The sequence below is a fragment of the Chionomys nivalis genome, chromosome X (assembly GCF_950005125.1).
Source record: "Chionomys nivalis chromosome X, mChiNiv1.1, whole genome shotgun sequence".
NCBI lineage: Eukaryota > Metazoa > Chordata > Mammalia > Rodentia > Cricetidae > Chionomys > Chionomys nivalis.
The window spans coordinates 95661136-95685918 of record NC_080112.1 but is presented as its reverse complement, the minus strand read 5'-3'; the positions used below and the strand labels follow the sequence as shown (position 1 = coordinate 95685918).

At 39.6% G+C, this 24783-nt stretch overlaps 2 protein-coding genes across 3 annotated transcripts in view; both read left to right on the top strand.

Moving 5' to 3' along the window:
• Nucleotides 1–17476, top strand: part of Rnf128 (ring finger protein 128) — a 107222-nt gene extending 89746 nt beyond the window's left edge. For both annotated transcript variants that reach the window (XM_057760576.1, XM_057760574.1), the window contains exons 3-7: nt 2306–2377; nt 7447–7529; nt 8342–8438; nt 9397–9565; nt 15826–17476. In XM_057760576.1, the coding sequence (XP_057616559.1) occupies nt 2306–2377; nt 7447–7529; nt 8342–8438; nt 9397–9565; nt 15826–15959 (555 nt within the window). In that variant the 3' untranslated portion in view covers nt 15960–17476. The remainder of the gene's footprint in view (nt 1–2305; nt 2378–7446; nt 7530–8341; nt 8439–9396; nt 9566–15825) is intronic.
• Nucleotides 17477–22799: 5323 nt separating this feature from the next.
• Tbc1d8b (TBC1 domain family member 8B) overlaps nt 22800–24783 on the top strand; it is a 79806-nt gene continuing 77822 nt past the window's right edge. Inside the window, exon 1 of the mRNA XM_057760080.1 lies at nt 22800–23042. Coding sequence (XP_057616063.1) covers nt 22913–23042 — 130 coding nt within the window. The 5' untranslated portion in view covers nt 22800–22912. The remainder of the gene's footprint in view (nt 23043–24783) is intronic.

Genomic DNA, 24783 nt, shown 5'->3' with positions numbered 1-24783 from the left:
TTGCTACCCCCTTTGGATCGCGTATCAGGTATCCTGCATATAAGATTACAGTTCATAACAGTAGCAAAATTACACGTATAGAGTAGCAACAAAAATAATTTGATGGTCGGGGTTCAACACAGCATGAAGAACTGCATTAAAGGTGCTCTAGTGGGTGGCTGCACACAGCTGGGAATATAGGCAGCATACAACTTACTCAGTGGGCTAGAAGGAAAAGGTTCAGTAATTTGGAAGATCCTGTTTGATATCAGATAAATAAGATATGTAATATAATTAATTAATTTGTGTGTGTGTGTGCGCGCACGCCAAGAAGCTATTTGTAATTGATACCTGCTGGGAAAGAGAAAAACCAGTTTTCTCCACTGGCATGTCACTGAGTATGTCAACAACACTCAAGGGCAGGCCCCATACCCAGGAGTAGCGAGCTAAACCAAAACAGATTCTGTTTTTGTTTTGTTTTGTGCAGTTTTTGTTTTGTTTTGGTATTTTTGCCTTAAGGCACTTTTGGACTAACTTTGGTGTTAATTTTGTTTTGTTTTGTGGAGGGAGGGAGAAAAGGGAAGAGAGAGAACATGAAGTTGGATGGATACAGAGGTGGGGAGGAGGATCTGAGAGAAGTTGAAAGAATATGATAAAAATATATTGTATAAATTTTTTTAATTAAAAAATTGCATGTGGGCATGCATATATTTGCTCATATGTATGGAGAGTCAAAGACAGGTGTCTTCCTCAGTTGCCCTCCATCTTCCTTGCTGAGCCAGAGTTTTTCTTCTTAATATTTATTTATTTATTGAAAAAAAATTTCTGCCTCCTCCCAGCCTCCCATTTCCCTCCCCCTCCTCCCTCTCCTCTCCCTGCACTGTGGAAAGTCCAAGGTCCTCCCCCCTCCATCCAGATCTAGTACGGTGAGCATCCAAACTGGCTAGGCTCCCACAAAGCCAGAATATGAAGTAGGATCAAAACCCAGTGCCATTGTCCTTGGTTTCTCATCAGCCCTCATTGTCCGCCGTGTTCAGAGAGTCCGGTTTTATCCCATGCTTTTGCAGTTTCAGTCCAGCTGGCCTTGGTGAGCTCCCAATAGATCAGTCCCTCTGTCTCAGTGGGTGGGTGCACCCCTCGCGGTCCTGATTTCCTTGCTCATGTTCTCCCTCCTTCTGCTCCTCATTGGGACCTTGGGAGCTCATTCCGGTGTTCCAATGTGGGTCTCTGTCTCTATCTCCATCCATCGCCAGATGAAGGTTCTATGGTGATATGCAAGATATTCATCAGTATGGCTATAGGATAGGGCCATTTCAGGTTCCCTATTCTCAGCTGCCCAAGGAACTAACTGGGGACATCCCCCTGGGCACCTGGGAGCCCCTCTAGGTTCAAGTCTCTTGCCAACCCTAAGATGACTCCCTTAATTAAGATATATGCTTCCCTGCTCCCATATCCATCCTTCCTTTATCCCTACCATCCCAATTCCCCAAGTTCCCCCCATCCTCCCCTTCTCACTTTTCTCTCCCCATCTCCCCTTAGCCCTATCCCACCCCACCCCCAAGATCCCAATTTTTTGTCCGGCAGTCTTGTCTACTTCCCATATCCAGGAGGATAACTATATGTTTTTCTCAGAGTTTTTCACTGAACCGGGAGCTCACTGAATCAACCTGACTGACTGGTTAGCAAAGCTTGGTGATCTTCCTGTCCCTGCCTCCCCAGTGCTGGAATCAGAGTTACACACTATTGAAAGATATTCGGTGGTGGTGTGACCCTGGTAGGCCCCAGTGGGTGGGAGACCACCTCAGGTGGGAGACAAGACAGACACGGACAGAGCTGGGGTCTAGAATTTATTTAGTGGGTATTGGGAATGATATAGGAGTGAGGGGTTATGGAGGGGAGGGGAGAATGGGAGAAAGAGAGAAGGGGGGACAGAGAAAGAAGAAAGAGAGGGGAGACAGAAGAAAGAAGGGGGTAAGGGGAAAGAGGAGAGAGGCAGTAGTTATCTCTTCAGAAGAGGCAAGTGGAGGGAGGCAGGAGATCAGCTTGCCTCTGGGGTGGGGGTGGGGCTTAAAGGGACAGGGTACCCAGGTGACAGGGAAGATCAGCAACTATGGTGCCTAGCTTTTCTGTGGGTGTTGGGCATCAAACTTAGAGCTTTATGCTTGCATAACAAGTACTTTACCAACTGAGCCATCTCTCCAGCCGCAGATTTTAATCTCTGAATTTTTATTTGGATAGTAACTTTTATCAATTACTATTAAACTACTATACCTTCTTACCATACTTCTTTTAAACACATGTCTTTTAATATCTGTTTTTATTACAGAGACAGTTAAAGGCAGATGCTAAAAAAGCTATTGGAAGGCTTCAGCTGCGCACTTTGAAACAAGGAGACAAGGTACTTTTATTACTTTTAAAGCAAAGCTACCAGGACATTCTTTAAATGCCCTCTGCAATTGTTTTTTTGTTAGCATTGATATACCTCACTGGGTATTGAAATTCTATTCAATACTGCAATTAGACTACACAATGGCCCTCAACTGTTCCTAGGTACGAATCACTGGCACCTGTAAATGTTACAATATCTGAAAGAAGAAAATTATAGATGTGGAAAGTTAAAGAGGGAGATCATCCAGGATTATTTAGACGAACCCTAAATATAATCAGAATCCGTATAAGCTGGAGTAAAGGTGGAGGTATGACCACCATCCACAGCAGGGTTGCAATGGAATAAAAAAATGTGGAATGAGTCAAGGAAGAGGCTGTGAAATGGAATGCAGGAATGCTCCAGAAGCTAGAAAAGGCAATGACAGGTATTTTCCCTGAAGCCTATAGAAGGAATGTAGAACAGCCAACACCTCAATTACTTCTGACCTCCACAAAAGGTAAAAAGCCGTGCTAATGTAAGCCATCAAAGGATGGTAATTTGCAACAGCAATGAGAGAAAACTAATATCATGCTTCAGTACAACTTTGAATGTCCATTTGAGATTTAGGACAGTTGAAAACCTACTGATGGCAAAAGACATCCCCCCAAAAACTGCAGGACATACTGAAATAAAGATTTATCACTTATAACATCATCAGAAGCAGTATGTTCTTAGATATAAATATTCAAAATCTGAGCAAGATTTATATGTTAGAAGTTGTACAGCACCAATGAAAGAAATCACAGGATCTGGCAATTATAGCTCAGTGGTAGAGCACTTACCTCTAGCATCCTCAAGGCTTTTCAGTTCAATCATAAGTATGGAGAAAAAAAATCAAAGAAACTATAAAAAATGTATATATATATATATATATATATATAGTGTTTGTGGATCGAAAACTTCATTGTTATGAATTAGATAGCATTTCAACACGAATTTTCATGAGCTAGTATTAAGTATTAGAAAAGCCCAAGAAGCAGTATAATCGAAACAATTTGGATGCATAAGAACCGTAGAAGCTGGACGTGCTGTGTTACTGCTCTAAAGACAGTGGGACCTGAGAGAGTGGAGCTGAAAAATGAGGCGAACTAATGTCTCATGCAATAGCCAACTTTATTCAGAGCACCTGACAACTTATACTCTGAAGGTTCAGAACTGTCAGATGAGTAAAGGTCCCATGAGTTCAAGCTGTATACAATCGCAAGAACAAGCCACATGTGGCAAAAACATATTTTTCCATAGAGGCATATAAACATGAATTGAGTCAGATCAGCCGAGCAAGCTGAGGTAAACTCATTCCTGTCCACTACACCTGGGAGGAGCCCATTGACACATTCCAGGAACAATTCACTGTTTTGAAGAAACTGAGGTCACAAGACTCTTGTTTTCTTGGAGTTTTCTCACAAGCACTCAGAATTCTCACATGACTTCATTCCTAGACCATGTACTGAGAGTGTTATACATGCCTTCAATTCCAGCATCCAGAAAAGTGAGATAAAAGGGCTGTAAGTTCAAGTTCAGCCTGGGTTACATAGAAAGACCTTGTCTTAATATAGGGAGGATAAAAAAGAACAACCTCAAATAGTAGTTCACATCCCCCTCCCCCCCGTTTTCAGGGTTATTTCAAGGCTGTATCTGTGGGAGTATGGAAACGCTAGATCCGTAAATGAATGGAACAATATAGAATACAGAAATGCAGCAACAGACATGTGGCCAATTTTTTTTTGAAGATCCAAAAGTAACAAAGCAAGGAGAATTCTCTGCAGTGATTGAGTATATGGCTTAGTTAAGGTTTCTATTGCTATACTTAAAACACCATGACCAAAAGCAACCTGTGGAGGACAGGGTTTATTTAGGCTTACAGTTCTATATCACAGTCTATCACTGAGGGAAGTCAAGGCAGGAACTCAAACAGAGCAAGAACCTGGAGGCAATAACTGATGCCCAGTCATGGAGGAGTGCTTCTTTTTACCACCCAGGAACACCAGCCCAGGGTGACACTACTTGCAGTGAGCCGTGTCCTCCTATATCACCCATCAATCAAGAAGGTGCCCTACAGGCCAATCTGGTGGAAGTATGTTCTCAATTGAGATTCCTTCTTCCTAAATGACACATATGTCAAATTGATATAAAACTTATGTCAAGTTGATATAAAACAAACATATGGCCAAGAAGTATACAAAAGAATACTCAGTGTCACTGGTCATTAGAGAAATACAAAATCAGAACCACTTGTGTAACCAGTTTTGGAGCCCATTCCCTTTGGTGGGATGCCTTGCTAAGCCGTGATGCAGTGTGGAGGGACTTGGTCCTACCCCAACTTAATGTACCAGACTTTGTTGACTCACCATGGGAGGCCTTACCCTTTTGGAGGAGTGGATGGGGGGTAGACTGAGGCGGGAGGTAGGGTGGAAGCAGGAGGAGGGGAGGAAGGGGAAACTATGGTTGATATGTAAAATGAATAAAAATTAAAATAAAAACTAGCCAGCATAGTATCCATTTTAAAAATACCTCCATTCTCCATACAGTGTAAAAAATAACTCAAAAGAGTATAGGCCTAAATATACAGTCTATAACTATTGATTTTTTTTGTTTTTGTTTTTTTTTTGTTTGTTTGTTTTTGGAGAGATGGTTTCTTTGTAGCTTCAGAGTCTGTCCTGGAACTCGCTCTGTAGACCAGGCTAGCCTCAAACTCACAGAGATCTGTCTGCCTCTGCCTCCTGAGTGCTAGGATTAAAGGTGTGTGCCACCACCACCCAGCAACTATTGATTCTTTAGAAGTCTTCGGGAGAAAAATAATTCAGATGTGGGTGGGATACATTAATAGTTTTTATGCATAACACCAAAACACAGGTCCACAGAGAAAATGTAGAATTTGACTGTCAGAGTTTAAGAATTTCTGTTTTAAGGAGGACTCAAGAGCACTGGCCACTCTTTCAGAGGACCCAGGTTCAATTCCTAACACTTACATGGTGGCCCACAACCATCTGTAACTCCAGTTCCAGGGGATCTGATGCCCTCTTCTGACTTCTGCAGGCATCAGACATACACATGGTGCACAGACCTAAAAGAAGGCAAAACTGATATACACATAAAGTAAAATAAAATAAAAATGAAAAGATTTCTATTGTTGCTAAACATGGTGGAACACATCTTTTAACCCCAAAATTTGGAGGCATAGGTGTCTTTGAGAGTGAGACCAACCTGGTCTACATAGCAAATTATGAGACATAATGAGACCCTGTATCAACTAAATAAACAAATAAATAAGTAAATGTATTTCTGTTATTTGTAAGACAGTTTTTAAGGAAGGAAAACACAAGGTACAGTCTTAGAGAAAATATTTGCAAATTGCATATTTATTAAACGACTACACTTAGAATATTAAAAACTCTTGTCTCGACAACAGGAGCAGCCAAATAAAAATAAAGACACAAACCTGTGATAGGGAAGCAGAAAAGAGGTTATGGGGGAGGGGTATAACAGTAAAAGAAGGGGCAGGAGAAGTTGGAGAATATGAGATGGGGGAGAATCAGCAACACCACAATAAACTGAAAATTCCACTGTGTGGAGGCTGGAGAGATAAGTCAGTGACTAAGAGCAGAGGACCCAGGTTCAATTTCCAGTAAGCACATGGTTGCTGACAATCATCTGAAACTCCAGTCCCCGGAGAGCCAATGCCTCCTTCTGGCCTGTGAAGGCACTGCATGCATGTGGTGTACAGACATGCATTCAGGCACTCATACACACAAAATAACAATAAATAAAATAAAAATAAAAGTACTATAATGAAACCTAATAGTCTATGTGCTAATTACTTCGAATAAATATGGGCTGAAGAGATGGTTCAGGGTTTAGGAATATTTGCTGCTCTTTTACAAGTCCTGGGTTCAATTTCCAGCTCCCATTCGGTGGCTCACAACAATAAAAATATTTTGAAAATTAATAAATATAGTAAGTATGCTAAATATATATACATTAATCAAATGAACATATGGCTGAGAAGTATACAAAAGAATACTCAGTGTCACTGGTCATTAGGAAAATACAAAATTAGAACCAAATGTGTTACCAGTACACATTCATTAGGGTTGCTAAGACCTGATGAATATGTACAACCTCTGGAATTCTTATGTATCTTCTGGTGACAATACTAAATGATCATGTCTACCCTGCAAAACAGATTAACAATCCCTTATGATGTTAAAATGCATTTACCATACTAGATATTCACTGCAAAGAAAGGAAACTCCTATATCCCCATTAAATTCCTAAACATAGTTATTAGTAATTCTTTCCAAACTGGAAAGAATCTGAATTCCCATCACCTGATAAATGGATAACCTGTGGAATATTCATACCATGGAATACAATTTAGTAATAAAAGTGTTAGCAAGTCCTTCTGCTACCTGCAGTAACATACATATGTGACTATCAAAGACCTTATAATTATGAAGGAAGTAAGACTCAGAGGTTAGATGGTACATAATTCCATTTATTTGGCATTAGTTTTTAAAGCCTAAGGTATCGGGATTGAAAACATAACAGTGATAGACAGAGGTTGAAAATGAGAGGAAGGCTTAGTTACTAAGGGAATATGGATGAATTTATTGGGGGTAATGTCACTATTCTTTATCTTGATTGTGGTGGGTATTAGATTACTACATGTTTTTAAGAACATGCAAGACTGTAAAAATGACTGGGGTTTGCTATATGTAAATTATGCCTTACCTTTTTAGAGAAAACATATCTGAAAATATACAGATGACTTTCTATAAATTCTCAAGACAGGAAAAAGAGTTGAAGTCAGTACTACATGATTTAATTTGTTCTTTCTTCATTTTGTAGACTTTGTTATTTTGCCTCTTCCAAAGGTCAATGAATTGAAATCACCCACTGCAACTTCATAGCTGCATTCTCAGTAATGTTTCTCTTTGTATAAGAATTTCTAGGTGTTAACTGCTTGTGCATATGCCGGTCCAGCTCTGACATTTAATTTGCTTTTTCTTGTTTGAGTAACAGTAACTATTTGTTCACAGGAAATTGGCCCTGATGGAGATAGCTGTGCTGTGTGTATTGAGCTCTATAAACCAAATGATTTGGTGCGCATCCTAACCTGCAAGTAAGTTTCATCTTCTTTCATATCCATAAAAATAACATCCTTAAAATTAGCATGATGAAGGAAAACTGTTTTCAATGCTTCCAAATTGATATAGCACTAAAATTGAATTATAGTTTCCAAAATCCAGTACAATTTGTTCTCAACAGTTTGTTTTCCCTGCAGGAAACCGAGAAACCTAGTCATCAGTGTGTGTGTGTGTTGTGTGTTTAGTACTTGCTTATTTATTTTAAACTCATTCTAACATTTCTTTTGAGAAAACATAAGCTCAACTTAGTGGCCTACTTTGAAGTCTTTACTCTTTAGATTTTAAAATACAGTTCCTCTCCAGAAGGTTAGTCTTAGCTTGTCTTCTTAGCTGTTAAATAGCGCTGTTCTTGGAGCTCATTTCATTGCCTGAAGCATGGGTACTGTGTCGTACTCAGTACTTTATCATTCTGTTGCCGAGAATGATGATTCCATTTTAGAGTTATGGAACTTATAATTTTAATATTGTAACATGTGAAATGCCAAGAGACTTAAGTCAAGTAGCATTAGCCATTTTCAAGTTATGAATACTAAAAATAACTTTTTGAGGCTAGAGTAATGGGGCCTCTATATTTAAGAGCTCTGCATTATGAAATCTCCAGAATCTATTCTTGTGGCCTCTTTATTAATGGTATGTTTAAAAGGGGAAAAGATATCCTTGCAACGGCTAAGAGTCATCTCTGTGTGCGTGCGTGTGTGCATGTGTCCGTGGTGGTGGTGGTGGGGGCGCAAAGTATGGTTTCTGTTTCACATCTTGTAACTACATTATCTTTTTTCTCCTTCATTAGTCATATTTTCCATAAGACATGTGTGGACCCATGGCTTTTAGAACACAGGACTTGCCCCATGTGCAAGTGTGACATTCTCAAAGCTCTGGGAATTGAGGTAAACGTTGCTATATTCTTTCTATGAAGGAACTTCAGCAGTGTGGTATTTATATTCCCGGGCATTTATGACAATAACATCCTTCTCTCTCTGGGTAGGTAATGTGCAAATCATTTAGTTGATACCAAAAACTAGACCTATTTCTTTCATAGCCACAGAGAGGCTCACACGATCGTGGACATATCCATTTTCCTTCTTCTCTCTTCGCAAATGTACTTAGTATTTGGATCAGAATTAGAACTCTAAACGACCAACTTACCTACTTTTCTGTTTTAAGCCTGTCATTTATTGCAAAGTTACAGATTTGTCATTAAGTAACCATGACCATTTGAGAAAGTATAATCAAATTACAATTTTGTACTTGGTAAATGAAAAAAACGTATCTTCAAGATAAATGTCAACTCGATGAAATCTTTTTAACGGAACAGAAATATGAGATGAGAGCAATTTTCAGTTCTCTTTTGGGAACTATATATATATATATATATATATATATATATATATTTTTTTTTTTTTTTTTTTTTTTGGTTTTTCGAGACAGGGTTTCTCTGCGGCTTTGGAGCCTGTCCTGAAACTAGCTCTGTAGACCAGGCTGGTCTCGAACTCACAGAGATCCACCTGCCTCTGCCTCCCAAGTGCTGGGATTAAAGGCGTGCGCCACCACCGCCCGGCTGGGAACTATATATTAATGTATACTGAATATACCTTGTTCCCACCATTATGTTTGAGGTGAAGAGATCAGCCAGATGAAGACATATGTACTCCATTGGTATAGCCAATGCCTACTCCCACTACCGTGACTGGGGCCAGTAAGAGATTTTTGTGACATGAAAATGGGGTAGAGGTTTATAAGGTTAAGAAATATTACTCTGTGTTATCACCACTGAAAAACATCATAACCCTATGTCAATGTAATGCATGTACTCTGAAAGTCAATTTGTTTGAATGCTTACCACAGGTGGATGTTGAAGATGGATCAGTGTCTTTACAAGTTCCTGTTTCCAATGATGCATCTAATATTGCTTCTCCCCATGAAGAGGACAATCGCAGCGAGACCGCATCATCTGGCTATGCTTCGGTACAGGGAGCAGATGAGCCGCCTCTGGAGGAACATGTGCAGTCAGCAAGTAAGCACCGTACTGCAGAGCAGTGAGCTCATCTCAAGTAGTCCACTGTGGGCCACACATCTAGCCACGTAGTCTTGCTTTTTAGTGGTGGTTCCATTCATCCATTATGCCATTCCAAGTTCTTTTTCTATTTAAAATGATGCAATGAAAGATGTACTCCTGCCAGAAAGTATACGCATATTCAAAGAGTATATACATATTCAAATATTCCTAAAATAGACGGCATGCCGGAGGAATTAGGATTATTCACAAAAGAAGAGGTTTTGTTGGAAAGCTGCTCTCTGAGCCATTAACTTCTTACTGAGGTGAAGGAGAAACTTTAAATTTTAGAAGCCATTGTTTATGACAGATAAATCAGAATGTAGGATAAATGACTCCTGGAATAATAGAAGAATTTGATTTACAACAGTTAGGTTTATGCCTATATTCTCAGGAATCCATCTTGCAGATAGGAAACTAGGTTTAACAATGGTATGTGCTGCCACCTGTTGACTTTTCTAGGCTATGAATCAATTGTTAGAAACTAAGATTGAACATAATTAATTTTGGAATTCATGTGGATTATTATTACAGCTTAGTAATTTTATATGGATGGAGAAATTTGGGGGTAATTTTGTTACTTTTTCCTCTAAAAATATCAAGTCTCTCTATAAATTAGTTTTCCTTTTCTAACCTCTAACTTTTTCCAAGTTTTTCTTAGTTTGAAAGTTTCCCCTCAGTCCTTACCTTGAAGACACCTGATTTTAGTGTAAAAGTGGAAGAAATGAATTACTCCAATAGCTTGTGAACATTTCAGCTTTCTGTGCCATAAACCTTTGCCCTCTGTAGGTTTATCAGTGCCATAAATACCATTTCTGAAGACGTCACAAGGCACACAACTGTGTAAAAACAAACTTTGTATTTCTTGCAATCTGATCTTCAGACATTTCCTTCAGTACATTCATAGGAATGTTAATTATCTGTGGATTGTTCTAGCTATAATACTGAGTCATTGTTTTTTTGTCATAATCTTGTGTTCCCATAATGGTGTGGTAAGAGAATTTGATGAAGATAAAAGATAATTTAAATTGTGTTAGATTTTTTATATACAAAATTCCACCCTACTTGATTGTGTTCTTGTGGGGGTTGGTTCAGAGGGTGGGGAAGTAGAGAGACTTTACAGATCATTTGACTAGCAAATGAAATAATGGTCCATGTTCCTCCTGCATTCTTTCCTGGATGAATGCTAGTGACGCCCACTTTGAGGCCTTAAGGATTCGTCCCTAGATCCCTAGTTCCCCAGATTCTTCATTCCCTCTTTCCTGTTGATTCAATACACTTTCTCAGATCTGCCCCTTAATTTCTCATCTTTCATAAACAGAGCTTCAGCTCCTTGTTTCTCTATGTCATACTTCCGCTCTTCCTTTCCCAGTCTAAGTCTGCTCCCCCTCTGCAGACATGCCTCGCAGACTCTTTCAGAAGCCTTGATTTCACTTTCATGTCCACACCCACAAATTTCTATGGATGCATTTAGTGAACTAAATTGTACCATGTAATTTTTATTTCCTCTTGGTGAGGAAGGTGTCTTCTGTTAACCTGTTTCCCATTCAGCACATGCTGCCACCTAAGATATGGAAATTTGTGTTGAATAAATGATCCCTTAGATCACATTCAATTTTGTCTGTGATTGCATCTTGCCGGTTTGGGGATCTGACATGTTTGTCACTGATTACAATGGCCGTTGATTTCTTTTAAGTACCACAAGGGTAACTCAGTGAATACTGAATACTGAATCCACCCAATTTTATTTTTCATACACTTTTATGCCCCCAATACAAAGTGGGGGAGAAGTTAAAAAACTGCTTTAACATGACACAAAGGATAACCGATACTTGAGACATCAAGCCATCGTTTCCTGAATAAAGCAAGACTAGAACAAGCATCCTATAGGTAGCCACTCCCTAGGTCAAACCTCCTATTTTAAAATTAAGGAACAGCTGGGCGATGGTGGCGCACGCCTTTAATCCCAGCACTCGGGAGGCAGAGGCAGGCGGATCTCTGTGAGTTCGAGACCAGCCTGGTCTACAGAGCTAGTTCCAGGACAGGCTCCAAAGCCACAGAGAAACCCTGTCTCGAAAAACCAAAATAAATAAATAAATAAATAAATAAATAAATAAATAAATAAATAAAATTAAGGAACAGGAATAGGCTTGAATTCTCTGACCTTTGGTCAGGGTGGGGTGGATCCACATCATGGGCCATCTTTTTTTCCTATAATTTTCTTTAAAACCCTTTTCTTATTTTACATGCCCAATCTATTTCCCACTCCTTCCTCTCCTCCTGCACTCTCCACATTTCCCCCCTTACTCCCCCCCATCCCACCCCCCATCCACTCCTCAGAGAGGCTAAGGCTTCCCATGGGGAGTCAACAAAGTCTAGCACATTGCTTTGAGGCAGGACCAAGGCCCTCACCCCTACATCTAGGCTGAGCAAAATATCCCTCCATAGGGAATGGGTTCCAAAAAGCCAGAACAAGCAATAGGGATAAATCCTGGTCTCACTGTCATTGGCCCCACAGTCTGCCCCAGCCACACATTTAGAGGGACTGTTTGGTCCTATGCTGGTTCCCTCACTGCCAGGCCAGAGTTGGTGAGCTCCCATTAGCTCAGGTAAGCTGTTTCAGTGGGTGTCCCCATCATGGTCTTGACCTCTTTGCTTGTATTCTCACTTCTCCCACTCTTCGACTGGACTTTGGGAACTGAGCCCAGTGCTCCACTGTGGATCTCTGCACCTGATTCTGTCAGTTGGTAGAAGAAAGTTCTACGATGACATTTAAGATAGTCATCAATCTAACTACAGGGCAAGGCCAGTGCAGGTACCCTAAGGTATTGCTTAGTGATTTAGTTGGGGTCATCCTTGTGGATTTCTGGAAATTTCTCTACTGCTAGGTTTCTTGCTAGCCCCATAATGGCTCCCTTGATCAAGATATCTCTTTCCTTGTTCTCTGTCCTTTCCCCATTTGGACCATTCTGTTCCCTCTAGTTCTCCTCCCCCTCCCCTTCTCCCCTCCTCCTCCCCTTCTGCCTTCCCTTCTTCCCCACACCATACTCCCAATATTCTCAGGAGATCTTGTCTATTTCCCCTTCCCAGGGGGATTTATGTATGTTTCTCTTAGGGTTCTCCTTGTTACTTAGCTCCTCCAGGGTCATGGACTATAGGCTCCTTATCCTTTACTTTATAGCTAGTATTCAGCTATGAGTGGGTACATACCATGATATGTATGATACCATGTTCATCTTTCTGCATCTGGGTTACCTCACTCAGGATGGTTTCTTCTATTTCCATCCATTTGCATGCAAATTTCAAGATGTCATTTTTTTTTAACCTCTGAGTAGCACTCCATTGTGCAACTGTACCACATTTTCTTTATCCATTCTTCAGTTGAGGGGCATCTAGGTTGTTTCCAGGTTCTGGCTATCACAAATAATGATGCTATGAACATAGTTGAACAAATGTCCTTATAGTGTGGTTGAGCATCCTTTGAGTATATGCCCAAAAGTGGTATTGCTGGATCTTGCAGTAGGTTGATTTCCAATTTTCTGAGAAATTGCCATACTGATTTCCAGAGTGGTTGTACAAGTTTGCATTCCCACCAGCAATGGAGGAGTGTTCCCCTTACTCTACATCCTCTCCAGCATAGGCTATCATTGGTGTTTTGATCTTAGCCATTCTGACTGGTATGAGATGGTATCTCAAAGTCAGTTGTGGTGGCAGTTGATTTTTATAATTGCAAATGCATAATTACTTCATCTATGTAGTACATCATTGGGATCAGATCTGTTAGAATACAAGTCTTCAAAGTTAACTACCTACTTAATGTCCTAAAGGGCTTGTTGATTCAGTGGGTTTGCAGTGGGTACTGAAAATGTATATCTATAGCAATTTTTCTGGTGATACTGATACTTCTGGTACAGGGAATATATCCACTAAGGCCCCTGGTTGTCAACCATGCTGTACATCAGACTCACAGGGAGAGATTTTTTTTAAAAAAAAATATGGCATATAAAGAGCACTTTAGGGCAATTTAATAAGAATTCATAAGGGATGGGGCCCAATTACATGTAGTTTTAGTTTTAATTTTGAAATAACTTTAGACTGAAAATAAGTTTTAGTAATAGTATTGAGAGTGCTCATCTACCCCTTTCCTAGTTTCTGCAAATATGAATATCTTATATAACCATATACTTGCATAGAGCCTAGAAAATGACCTGAGGAAATATTAACTACAGATCTTCCTCAACTTTACCATCTGGCCCACGCATGTCCTTTTTTCCGCCTCAAGACCCCACGCTTCCTGTACTTGTAAGTCTCCTTGATCTTCAATCTATGACAGTTCCTTAGTATTTGCCTTTTATGATGTTGATATTTTTGAAGATTACTTTATAAAATGTTCCTTTATTTAGCCTTGTCTGCTGCTTCATGAAAATTAAATCACTGTCCATTTCTGGTAAGAATGCCAGAGAATGATGCTCTGTGCCTGTCAGCAGCACATATTATGAGGCACACGATGTTCTCATTACAAATGATTTTAACTTTGTTCACTTGGTTAAGGGTTCTGGCTGGCAAATTCTTCCCTTCAAAGTTACCATTTTCCATTTGTAATTATTAAATATCTTTTTGATAGATGCTTGGAAACCTTGCAAATATTTTTTTTGTCGTGGCTCCTTTACTGGCCAACTTTAGCAATAATTGATACTTCCTGTTATAATTTATTACTGAACTATTCACCAAATAGTGACTTTCTATTTCTATCATTCTTCCCACACATTAATTTTCAAATTTAAGGAAGAGTCATTCCCTTTCTATTTTATTCATTTATTGGTAATAAGTGACATCACAGATACTTCTTTCATTCTTTGTTAGTTTCATGATTTGTCCATTGCTCATAGATTCTTCATTTCTGTCTTGAGAAACTTATTTAAGTTGGGTTCTTTATTCTTTTGACTTCCTTACTTTCTGGTACCATAGTATGCTTTCAGTCTCAAGTTGACTTTTTTTTTTCTTTAAGGGACCAAGTAGTAAATATTTATGGTTTGAAAACCACATATATTTCTGTTGCATATTCTTTTTGTGTATCTTTCAGGGGGAAGGGTTAGTTTGTCTTGAAAACATTTTAAAATGTGAAAAGCACTCTTAATGTGGCTTTGGCTCCGTGAGTTATAGTTTTCTGACACCTAGGCTAGAATCCAGGTTAATCTTGTACACTCCCTGTCTCAGAATCTGCCATTTCTTCAAGAGGTCTCTTCTTGGAGATTGATATAGCAAAAGCAAGATTTGGGCATTAGGCACACTCATAGCCACTGGGTGGTTATTCTGATCAATTCTTTCAAAGAACAAGACTACAATGAACATGTTTCCTCACAAAGCTTTCCTTCTCTTCCTTTCTCTGTTCCTTTTCCTCTGATCTGGAAGACATTGAGTTTTTGCTGCTGGCTGTGTGTGATTGTAGCTCCACAGCAAGGGCTCATTCTAGACCATCCTACCGGCCTTACTTGGAATTCCTATTAGTCATGGTGGAAGGAGAAGGCTTTCCTTATCCAAGAAATATTTACTTAACCTTTCAATTCTAGAATAAAGATAGAATACTTTCAGTAACGACTATACAACCCATTTCTTTTTCTTTAGCCATCTGGCATGAAGTTATTTAGATGTTTTTTCATCCCCACCTTTCTTCTTTAAGGATGATTATATATTTTATTTACTATACAGTTAGGTTAAATAGCACAAGTGGTAGTAATGTGCAGCCAGGTTTAAGAACTGTTATATTTAGGAAAGAAAAAAAAGTAAAGTATGTAACTTTTGTCGTTAATGAGACTATAATCCAGGTAAAAGTAAACACATGTACATGAATCAAATATAGGAACCATAAATCAATAGGGCCATAGTTGCCTTATGTGAAACAATATAAATTATGATTTTTTTGTTTTTTGGAGACAGGATTTCATGCTGTAGCCTAGGTCAGCCCGAAGTTTACTGTGTAGTTCAGGCTAGCCTTGAAGGCACAAGAATGCTTGTTCCTCACTGCCCTGAATGCTATGAATATAGGCAGGCACCCCACACTGGATATGGAAAAAGCCACATGGTATTAAGGAACAGAAAGCGGTATAATCATCAGAGTATAATGACCTTGAATGAGGAAGCCCTCTTAGATGTGATGCAGAATTCTGTCTTGAAAGGAGAGACGAATGGAATCATCCTACATTTTCCCCTTCTGTTTTCAGATGAAAATCTACAGCTGGTAAACCATGAAGCAAGTTCTGTGGCTGTGGATGTTGTTCCTCACGTTGACAACCCAACCTTTGAAGAAGATGAAAGCCCCCATCAAGAGACCGCTGTTCGCGAAATTAAATCATAAAATCTGTGTCAATAGAAACTTGAACCGTTAGGAATAACAGGACTGCCAATCAGGACCTAGTTTACTATTAATGAACTGGGTAAACGTAATAAAGAAGTGTGAAAGTGCTGATATGACTAATATTATACTATAGCTAAATGGCTTAGCATATTTAACCTAGTAACTTTTCCACAAACTCATTATAATGTTTTTCATAGGCAAGTTTCCTCTTGATGATAGTGATAACGACATTTTTAAACATTCAGAACTGTCTACAAGTAGTCGGGTTTTTCATGTATAACAACTTTCTTATAAAAATATGTTGCTTTCAATATGTGGAGTAGCTGTAATCGCTTTTATTTTGTGATAGTATCATAATGAAACACTGCTACTACTTTAGCTTGGGCTATTTGCGTCAGGGTTTGTCTCCAGGTGCTTATATTGATCTGGAATTGTCAAAAGCATTGCAAACGTAGGCTAGTGCTTCATGAAATGTCGATTTAAAATACATTACGTTGATAGAACAAGATTAAAGCAAAATGCTCATTTTAACCTTTTCTTTTTAAGCTGTGTATGTATTTCATGTGAGTGTGAGCATAGTTTGTCAGAAAATATGAACTGAATTGGTTGATCGGTATATCAGTGACACCACACAAGATTATAGACACAAAAAAGTTTCTTACAAAATATTGTAAACTATTTCTCAAACTTGAAATTTTCAGAAGCACAGAATAGAAACTACTCTACGATGGGAACATAGTCATAGCAGAATAAATCACAGAAAATTGGTAACAGGCTACTCTGCAGAATTCATCTACAGAAAATGTTCTGTAAGATTTGTCTGTAGACAGCATTTCCCAAACACTGTTGACATTGAAAATTGAGTTTACATTTGACCTAACAGGCTCTAATTATATTAAATTTAAATCCTGTCCATATATCTATAATTTTGTGAATGCATTTTGTTGGTGTTTGAAAAAGAATCAAGGGAAGGGGGAATTTCCAGGTGCCTTAATATAAAGTTTGAAGCTTCAACCACCAAAGTTAAATAGAGCTATTTAAAAATGCACTTTATTTCTATTTCGTGTGGCTTGTCCATTAGTTTTGTTCCCAGTGAGTTCAAATTCCAGCAGAATTTAGACAGAGATAGAACAGACATGTATTTTTGTTTGCTGACTGTATAATGGATGAAACCATTGCATTCTTGTACACTGATTTGAAAATGCTGTAAATATGCTTCGATTTGTACTGATTCTCTTTAAATATAAAATGTAAATAAAATATTCCCATGAAAGAGTGCATCTGATGTTCACTTTAGCTGTCATATACTCACTTTTGTGTATAATACACTTTGTATTGAGAGGAAAGAATAGTTGGATGTAAACGGTCATTGATATATTTGATCAGTACAGACTAAACCTCTAGTGTGATCTTTACATGTGACCTCATGCAAAAAGGGAAGAGATGCCATTATGCTCTGAACAAACTGTGAAGCAGTTTTAGATGTCAACAAAGTAAATAATAAAGCTTATCAGTAATAAAATACAAGGTTAAAATATCTTGATGTTAACCTGTATTTGTGCCATTTATGACATGAGGGTTATTTCAGTATTTTAAAGCTTTCTTTCATTTTTTTCTTTAGACTGTATGACTGATACGATGTTGTTAATGAATCAGAATATATCTTATCTTTTGTAAAGCATTTTAAGAATCCATAGATGCTTGGATCACTTCAGGACCATGATTATCAAAATGAGTGTACACATTTTATGTGACAACATGCCTGCAATATGAGTATTCTCTATAGTTTTAAAGGGTTTAAGTTTGTGGGGGTCATTTTGATTTGTTCCATCTAAGGATTAAAACAACCCATATCAAAGTTGGATAAGACAAGCCAACAGAAAAAGAAAAGAGCCCCAACAACAGACACAAGAATCAGAGACCCACTCGTTCAGACATTTAGGATTCTCACAAAAGTACTAAACTGAAAGCTACAGTACATATTCAGAGGACCTGGTGGACCTGTGCAGGCCCTGTACATGCTGCTTCAGTGAAAAAGATATTTTTAACTTAGAGAGAAATTATTTGTGTATGTATCTGTGTAGGCGGAGTTTTTCTGTGTCCTAGCAGTCACTCCCAAATAACCACACAGATAATTATACATCATGCTTGACCAATAGCCCAGACTAGCTCTTACAGTTTAAATGAACCCATTTCTATTCATCTATGTGCTGCCCCGAGGCTTGTGGCTTTTACCTCTCTTGCATGTCCTCCTTCCTTTCTATCTGACTGCACTCCTCTAACTCTGCCCTCCTTCTTCCCAGCATTCTCTCTGCCCTGAAAATCCTGCCTAGCCATCAGCCAATCAGTTTTTTATTAATGAGAGCAATACATATTTACAGTGTAAAGGGTTGTTCCACAGCATGCCTGTGTGAGGGTTTACATATGTATGGTGAGGCATGGCACAGTGTAGTGGCCAAAAAAGGTTGTTAGACCACCCAGAGCTAGTGCTTCATGTTTTTGGGGAATGAGTGAACAGCTTGCTAACATAGGTACTGGGATTTGAACTCAGATCCTTATTGCGTTATCCCAGAACACACCCTCATGCCAATAATAAATTCCTGTTCCCATTTCCAGCTTATGCATTCACCAGTCTGCTTTCTGTCTCTATGGATTTACCCATTTTAGACAGCACACAAACAGAATTGTACAATAAAGGCTTTGTTGCTGGATTCCCCTTAGAATAATATGTTCAAGCTTCACCCATATTATAGTGTATACATCCAATAATTCGTACCTTTCCATTGTTGAGTATATGCCATCATATGAGAATCTGACATTTGTCCATTCCTTGCGGTGCTGCACCATTTTAGTCATTATGGATAGAACTACCATGTACATTCACATATAAATCATTCTCTAGATGTAACTTTGGGAGGAATTCCTCAAGGAGAGGAATCTGATGCCACTTGCAAATTTTATTACTTCCTGCTACTGCCATTTGATATACTTTAGCTTAAACATCGGACTTTATATTATGCATTCACATGATATCACAACATAGGCTAATTCTTTTAACTGTAGATAATATTTGCACAATGAGTTGCAAACATAAGAAATAGGGGAGTATGAGTTTGGTGGAATTTGAGTTGTCCTATGTTAGAAATATACATTTACCCCACACCCAATCAGAAATACTACAAACATTTATAGAGACAACTGGAATGGTAGGAACATTCCTTATCTCCTTCATACATTCATCCTTGTTTATTTGTAAAAATATTTTGCTAAAGAATTATCAACCCAGACTGTAAAATTTCTAGTTATTTTTTTGCTTACTGTTTTTCTTTGGAGTTAATTTTTATAGTATAAGCACAACTAGCACTTAATTAATACACTACACGAGAATAAAAGAAATTAATGATTGTGGTGGTCACTTTGACCTGCAGAGATAGCCTCTACCAACAAAGCTACTTCAGTAAAAAAGTTGGAGAAGTACTAACCAGTAGTCCTCAACTTTCAGTGTTATGTGCCATGGTGTATGTTCATGTATGTGTATGTGTGTGCATTGTATGTGCATAAAGGAACGCACAAAAGCTAGAGGAAGACATCAGGTGCCCTGCTCTATCACTCTTTGGTTTAGTCCCTTGACACAGGTCTGTCATTGAACCCAGAGCTAGGGTGGCAGTCACCCTGTCTCTGTCCCTACCCCCAGCACTGTGTTTATATGAATGGATAGATGCTCTAGGCTTTTTATTCAGGTCCTCTTGATTAACACAGTAAGCACTTACCACTGAGCAATCTCTCTAGTCCTCAAATTTTTTAATATGCAAGAAGTTTCATAAATGGGAAGCACTCATGGGTATAGTTCTTGGTGTTTAAAAGTATAGAAATGTTTATGGCTGATTAACAGCAAGTTCCCTTTTTAGCTGTAACTCCAACTGATATCCCAGTTTTGAACCATTGTCCCAGAAAACCTTAATGAGCAGGTACTAACAGAACCTTTTTTAAAAGGAGCAATAAAGCCACCTTATGTTGAAAGGGCTTACATGGTTAATGAATGATGCCTACGTGGGGCTTACTTCAAGCATGATTAATGGCCACCAGTTTGGAGTAGTTTGATTTTCAAATAACCAATTCACCTTAAATCAATGATGCACCCACAGCTTTATTGTCCCACAAGCTTCTGGGGAACCTTGGTAAAATATACATTCTAGTTATGCAGGCCAAGTGTAAGGCGGGTAGGTCTGAGTGACCAGGTGACCAGATGATACTGGTCTGGGATCCACACTTGGAGAAACAACACTTTAAATGACTGTCCCTTAAGACGAATATTCACACTTTGAATCTTATTGCGCCCAAATCTGCTATAGACTAAAACTCTATAAACATAGCTCATGTCACTTCAGATTAGCCCAGAAACCAAGTGACAGCGGAAGCCTTTCCCTAGCACTGTTGCTGGAACTGGTTTTGGGCGTTTCTTCCCTCATACATTTTCTCATAGGTATTTGAGGCCACTATTTAGACGAGCCAGTCATCCGGAAGACTGACCTCTGGATAATATACCCTCATGTCATGCTGTTGGGTGGATTAATATATAGTTCAGAAAATAAAAATGAAAGCAAACAAATGAATTGGGATGCTTTTAAAGTTGTATAGCAATAACACGATGTGGAGTCACTCTAAACCACAGAAGAACAAGATAGATTTTTAAAAATATTGTGCAGAGAAACACACAGAGAGAGAGACGCAAATGGAGGTGGGAAGAAAGGGAGAGAAAGAAACCTAAGCTTGGGCTGGAGAGATGGCTCAGCTGTTAAAGGCTAGGCTCACAACCAAAAATATAAGAAACCTAAGTTTATTCCAAAGTTTTTAGCTTAACATCTTGGTAAACAGTAGTGTTTCAAACTATGAGAGTATTAGACTGGGGGAATTGGGAGAAGTGAGTAGCATTGGATACATTGCTTTTGTATCTACGGACCATACTCATAGACAATATAGTGTTTTGGTCTATAGTCATAAATACAGGCTCAGATCCCAACTCTGCCATTTGTTTGGATGTGAGGACTCCGGAAAATAACAATTTCTCTGAAACTGCACTTATAAACAAGAAAAAGCATAAGATTATTTTAAAACATGGCATAGTGTACATTAAGTGCCAGGACAATACTAGCAGGGATAGTCGAGATCGTTTGTAATCCTAATTTACAGTAACACACACAACTGAACAGCAAATAGAACCCCGTTCTATTCTTAATGTGCTTTTAGAGAAACACTTGAAATAGACTTGAAATAGATTATGATCAAGACAAATTTTTACATGATATACATAATTTAACTTGAAAACTGTTTAGTTTATATAATCAGCAAAATGTTTGTTTACAAAAGCCAAAAGCGTTCTAAATTCTCTGCTCTGAGATGTAAAGGGCCTGATCTTATAGTGGAGCATCTGACTGGCCCTGCTTGGGTTCAGAGTAGGGTAAAGGAGCCATCCATTCTGATGCTCCTTGCCATAACTATAACCATAAGGGTACTGACTGACAATGGAAATTAAAAGGGAGCCTGAATTATGCCTCCTCCTCTGAAGAGAGCTGCTCCACTACCTATTGCTTTTTGGATTGTCCTGTTTGGGGGATTGGTTTTGTTGTGGTCCTGTTGTTTGGAGGGTTTTGCTGTTGTTTGTCATCCACAAAAACTTTCTGTGACAGCCCGCATCTCCAAAGATTTAACCTGGACACACTCCTTCAAGGCAAAGAGTTCAGTAGTTCCAGGACTCCTAGTCTGAGTGTGTCCCACCCCATAGTTTTAGCCACAAGGCCATATATCTTCATTTTGGATACTCTGTCAACTTGTCTGATCCTTTATCGGAATTCTTTCTGTAAGCCTATTTTACTCTCAGTCTATTCTTTAGCTCCAGGGATTGAGTTAGCTTGACAAATAAAAACAGCCCTCAAATAATTCCTCCCAGAAGACTTCTTTCATGTTAGCATGTAAGTAGCTGTGCAACATTGCCAAGATACCAAGGAATGAAGGCTGCCCTACAAGGAATTTTGTTTTTCTTTAAACAGTGTAAGAAAAGAAAATACCCTCATAAGTAGTTTGAATACCTAAAATGTTAGATTTTCCATCGTTTATACCAGTAAATAAACAGAGGCGGCATGGGGTAAGGGAGATTTACAAGGTGTGAAAACAGTATGTGGTTTCGGAGTTTTCTAATTTTCCGTTATGAGCGAAAAGAATTTAATTCAGGCAAGAATTTTGAACAATGAATCTTGTTACCAACTGTGAGACCTTGGATAAGTCACTTCTCTTTCTAGCACTTTCCATTTATTAGCGAGTGCAGTGGAGGATCTACTTGTAAAGACTTCAGGGAGAGTTACCTGAGAAATCACCTGGTACCCAGTTGGCGCTGATTAAATGCAAGTTGCTGCAGGCTATTGCTTCCTGGATGGGACATTACTCAAAAATGCCGGAAACTTTGTTTTCAACAAATTAGTCCTCTCACTATAAAACAACTAGAAGCATTGCTATCATACCCCGGGTTAGCCTATTTGAAGCAAAAACGTCTTTAACTTTACACCACAGGCAAAACTCACTTAACTGGTGGCGGGACCGCTTCGAAGGCGTCCCCCACCCACCCAACTCTTACCCCAATGCATTGCGGGAAATGTAGTCTCGAGCTAAAACGAAAGGGTGCAGGAAAACGGATAGAAAACTACAACTCCCAAGAGGAGACGAAGCGGGACTATTTCCCAGTCTGGCGGTTGCTCCGTGGGAGGGAGTTGGCACTCTCTCTGCCTACGTGGGAGAGAAGGCAGGGTTGGGAGGGGGGAAGTGTGGCAAACCTCCCGAGGCGCCGCCGCCAAAGGCAGATTTGGTGGGAGGAGAAGTAGAGGGGTGAAGACAGGCTGGGAGGGGAGAGGTGAGGAGGACAAATAGGTCGCCGCTCCTGAGGCGGCACAAAGTTCTTCGAGATGTGGCTGAAGCCCGAGGAAGTGCTGTTGAAAAATGCGCTGAAGCTGTGGCTGATGGAAAGATCCAACGAGTACTTTGTCCTGCAAAGGCGTCGAGGCTACGGGGAAGAAGGCGGAGGGGGACTTACAGGTAAGTGGCGGCCAGCAGTTGCGGCCGGCTACACCTGAGTTAGAACTGTGCCCATGGTCACTTAAAAGGTGGCGAGGCGAACAGTTATTCGTCGCCGCCTGCCGTCTTGTCCTAAACCCGCGGCAACGGACCGGGGACTCTGCTCCCGCTACCACCTTTCTGCTGCTTCCACAGAGTCCCGACTGTACTGCCCTGGACTAACAGTTGTTCTTTGGGTCGGACCGGGGATGGGGACAGCTAAGGAGGAATCCAGTACCTGGGGGGAGGTCACTCACAATGGGGGAGGGGGCTGGCGGCCAGTGTCTTAGCGCTTGACTAGTCCCCTTAAGACCAGCTGTGGGAGCGGGTTCGCGATTGTGAGCTTAACTTTTTTCAAAACATACACAAATAATCACCACCCTGAGGAGTGAGTGCACGGGGTGGTGGTGGGGCGGGGTGGCTTTGTGAGGACGTGGGAATCTTAAGGAGAATGAAATTCCCCAATCACACACTGAGAGAGCGGCTTCAAGTGAGATTTGGGTCAGGGCGTGGGGATGCATGATGCTGGGGAAGTGGAGGAACCCTTAGAATTACTCACCTTTCCCAATTTTGCATCTTTTGATATATATATCTTCAAGTTTTCAGTCCTTGGGATCTTTGTTTCTGTTAAGCACACGTTTCTCTCCAGTGAGTTTGGCACTGCCTCTTCTTTCAAAGATGTGTAAATCAAACCAATTAAACAGAAGGAAGTTCCGCTTTTCCTTCCTAACCCATCCTCCCACAGTTCTCAATTTTAAAAATTCAAAACGGGTCCATGTCTGAAGAATCCAAAGAAGGCTATTTTGAGATCCTTAGTCTTGGGGAGAGGCTTTCAAACTTTGGTCGTTGGGGAGGCAAGAGCTGTTTTAATGCTAATTCCTGGCTGGTATTAGGACCTTGAAGTGGTCGACCAGGCTTAATTTAGGGAAGGTGATGGACGTAGAGGAAAGAAACAAAACTCTGAAAACCTACATTTTGAGCCTCTCAGTTTTTACCTGTTGGATGACATTTGTCAAATTCTTTCATATATGCAACCTTAAAGCACTATTTATGCTACTCTGACGTTTGGCAATTATAATTCTGTTCTCAGCCTTTAAAGTGCTTGATTAAGGGAGGAAGGTGGAAGTAGAGGAGAAAGATCAGCTAGTTTACTAGAAAATTATAATGAGAACCAAATGACTGAAGGGTTGAATGAAGAAGATTCTTGGTTTAAGTGGCATTGATTTCCCTCTTCAGTTAAAAACAAATACCATTGCATGGCTGGGACAGACTGCAGGGCCACTGGCAGTGGCACCAGGATTTATCTCTACTGCTTGTACTGGCTTCTGGGGAATTATTCTCTTTGGATGGATACCTTGCTCTGCCTAGATATAGTAGGGAGAGCCTTGGACCTTCCCAAAGCAATGTGCCTTACCCTCTCTGAGGACTGGATGCGGGGGGGGGGGGGGGGGGGGGGGTGTAGAGGAAAGGGGAGGAGAGGAGGGAGTGGGAACTGGGATTGGTATATGTGAAATGAAAAAAAATGATAGTATGTTTTCTTTTAAAAAAAGAATAAAAATATAAAAAAATACTGGTGCCAACTTTATGGAGATAAGAGTATTAAATGGAAGATGATGGTCACAAAGATATATTTATCTTAAGACAAGCCCCCCTAATGTGGATAGAATTTATATGTCCAATGAGATATATAACTTTATAAGTAACATTCATCTTATCCAGCTTC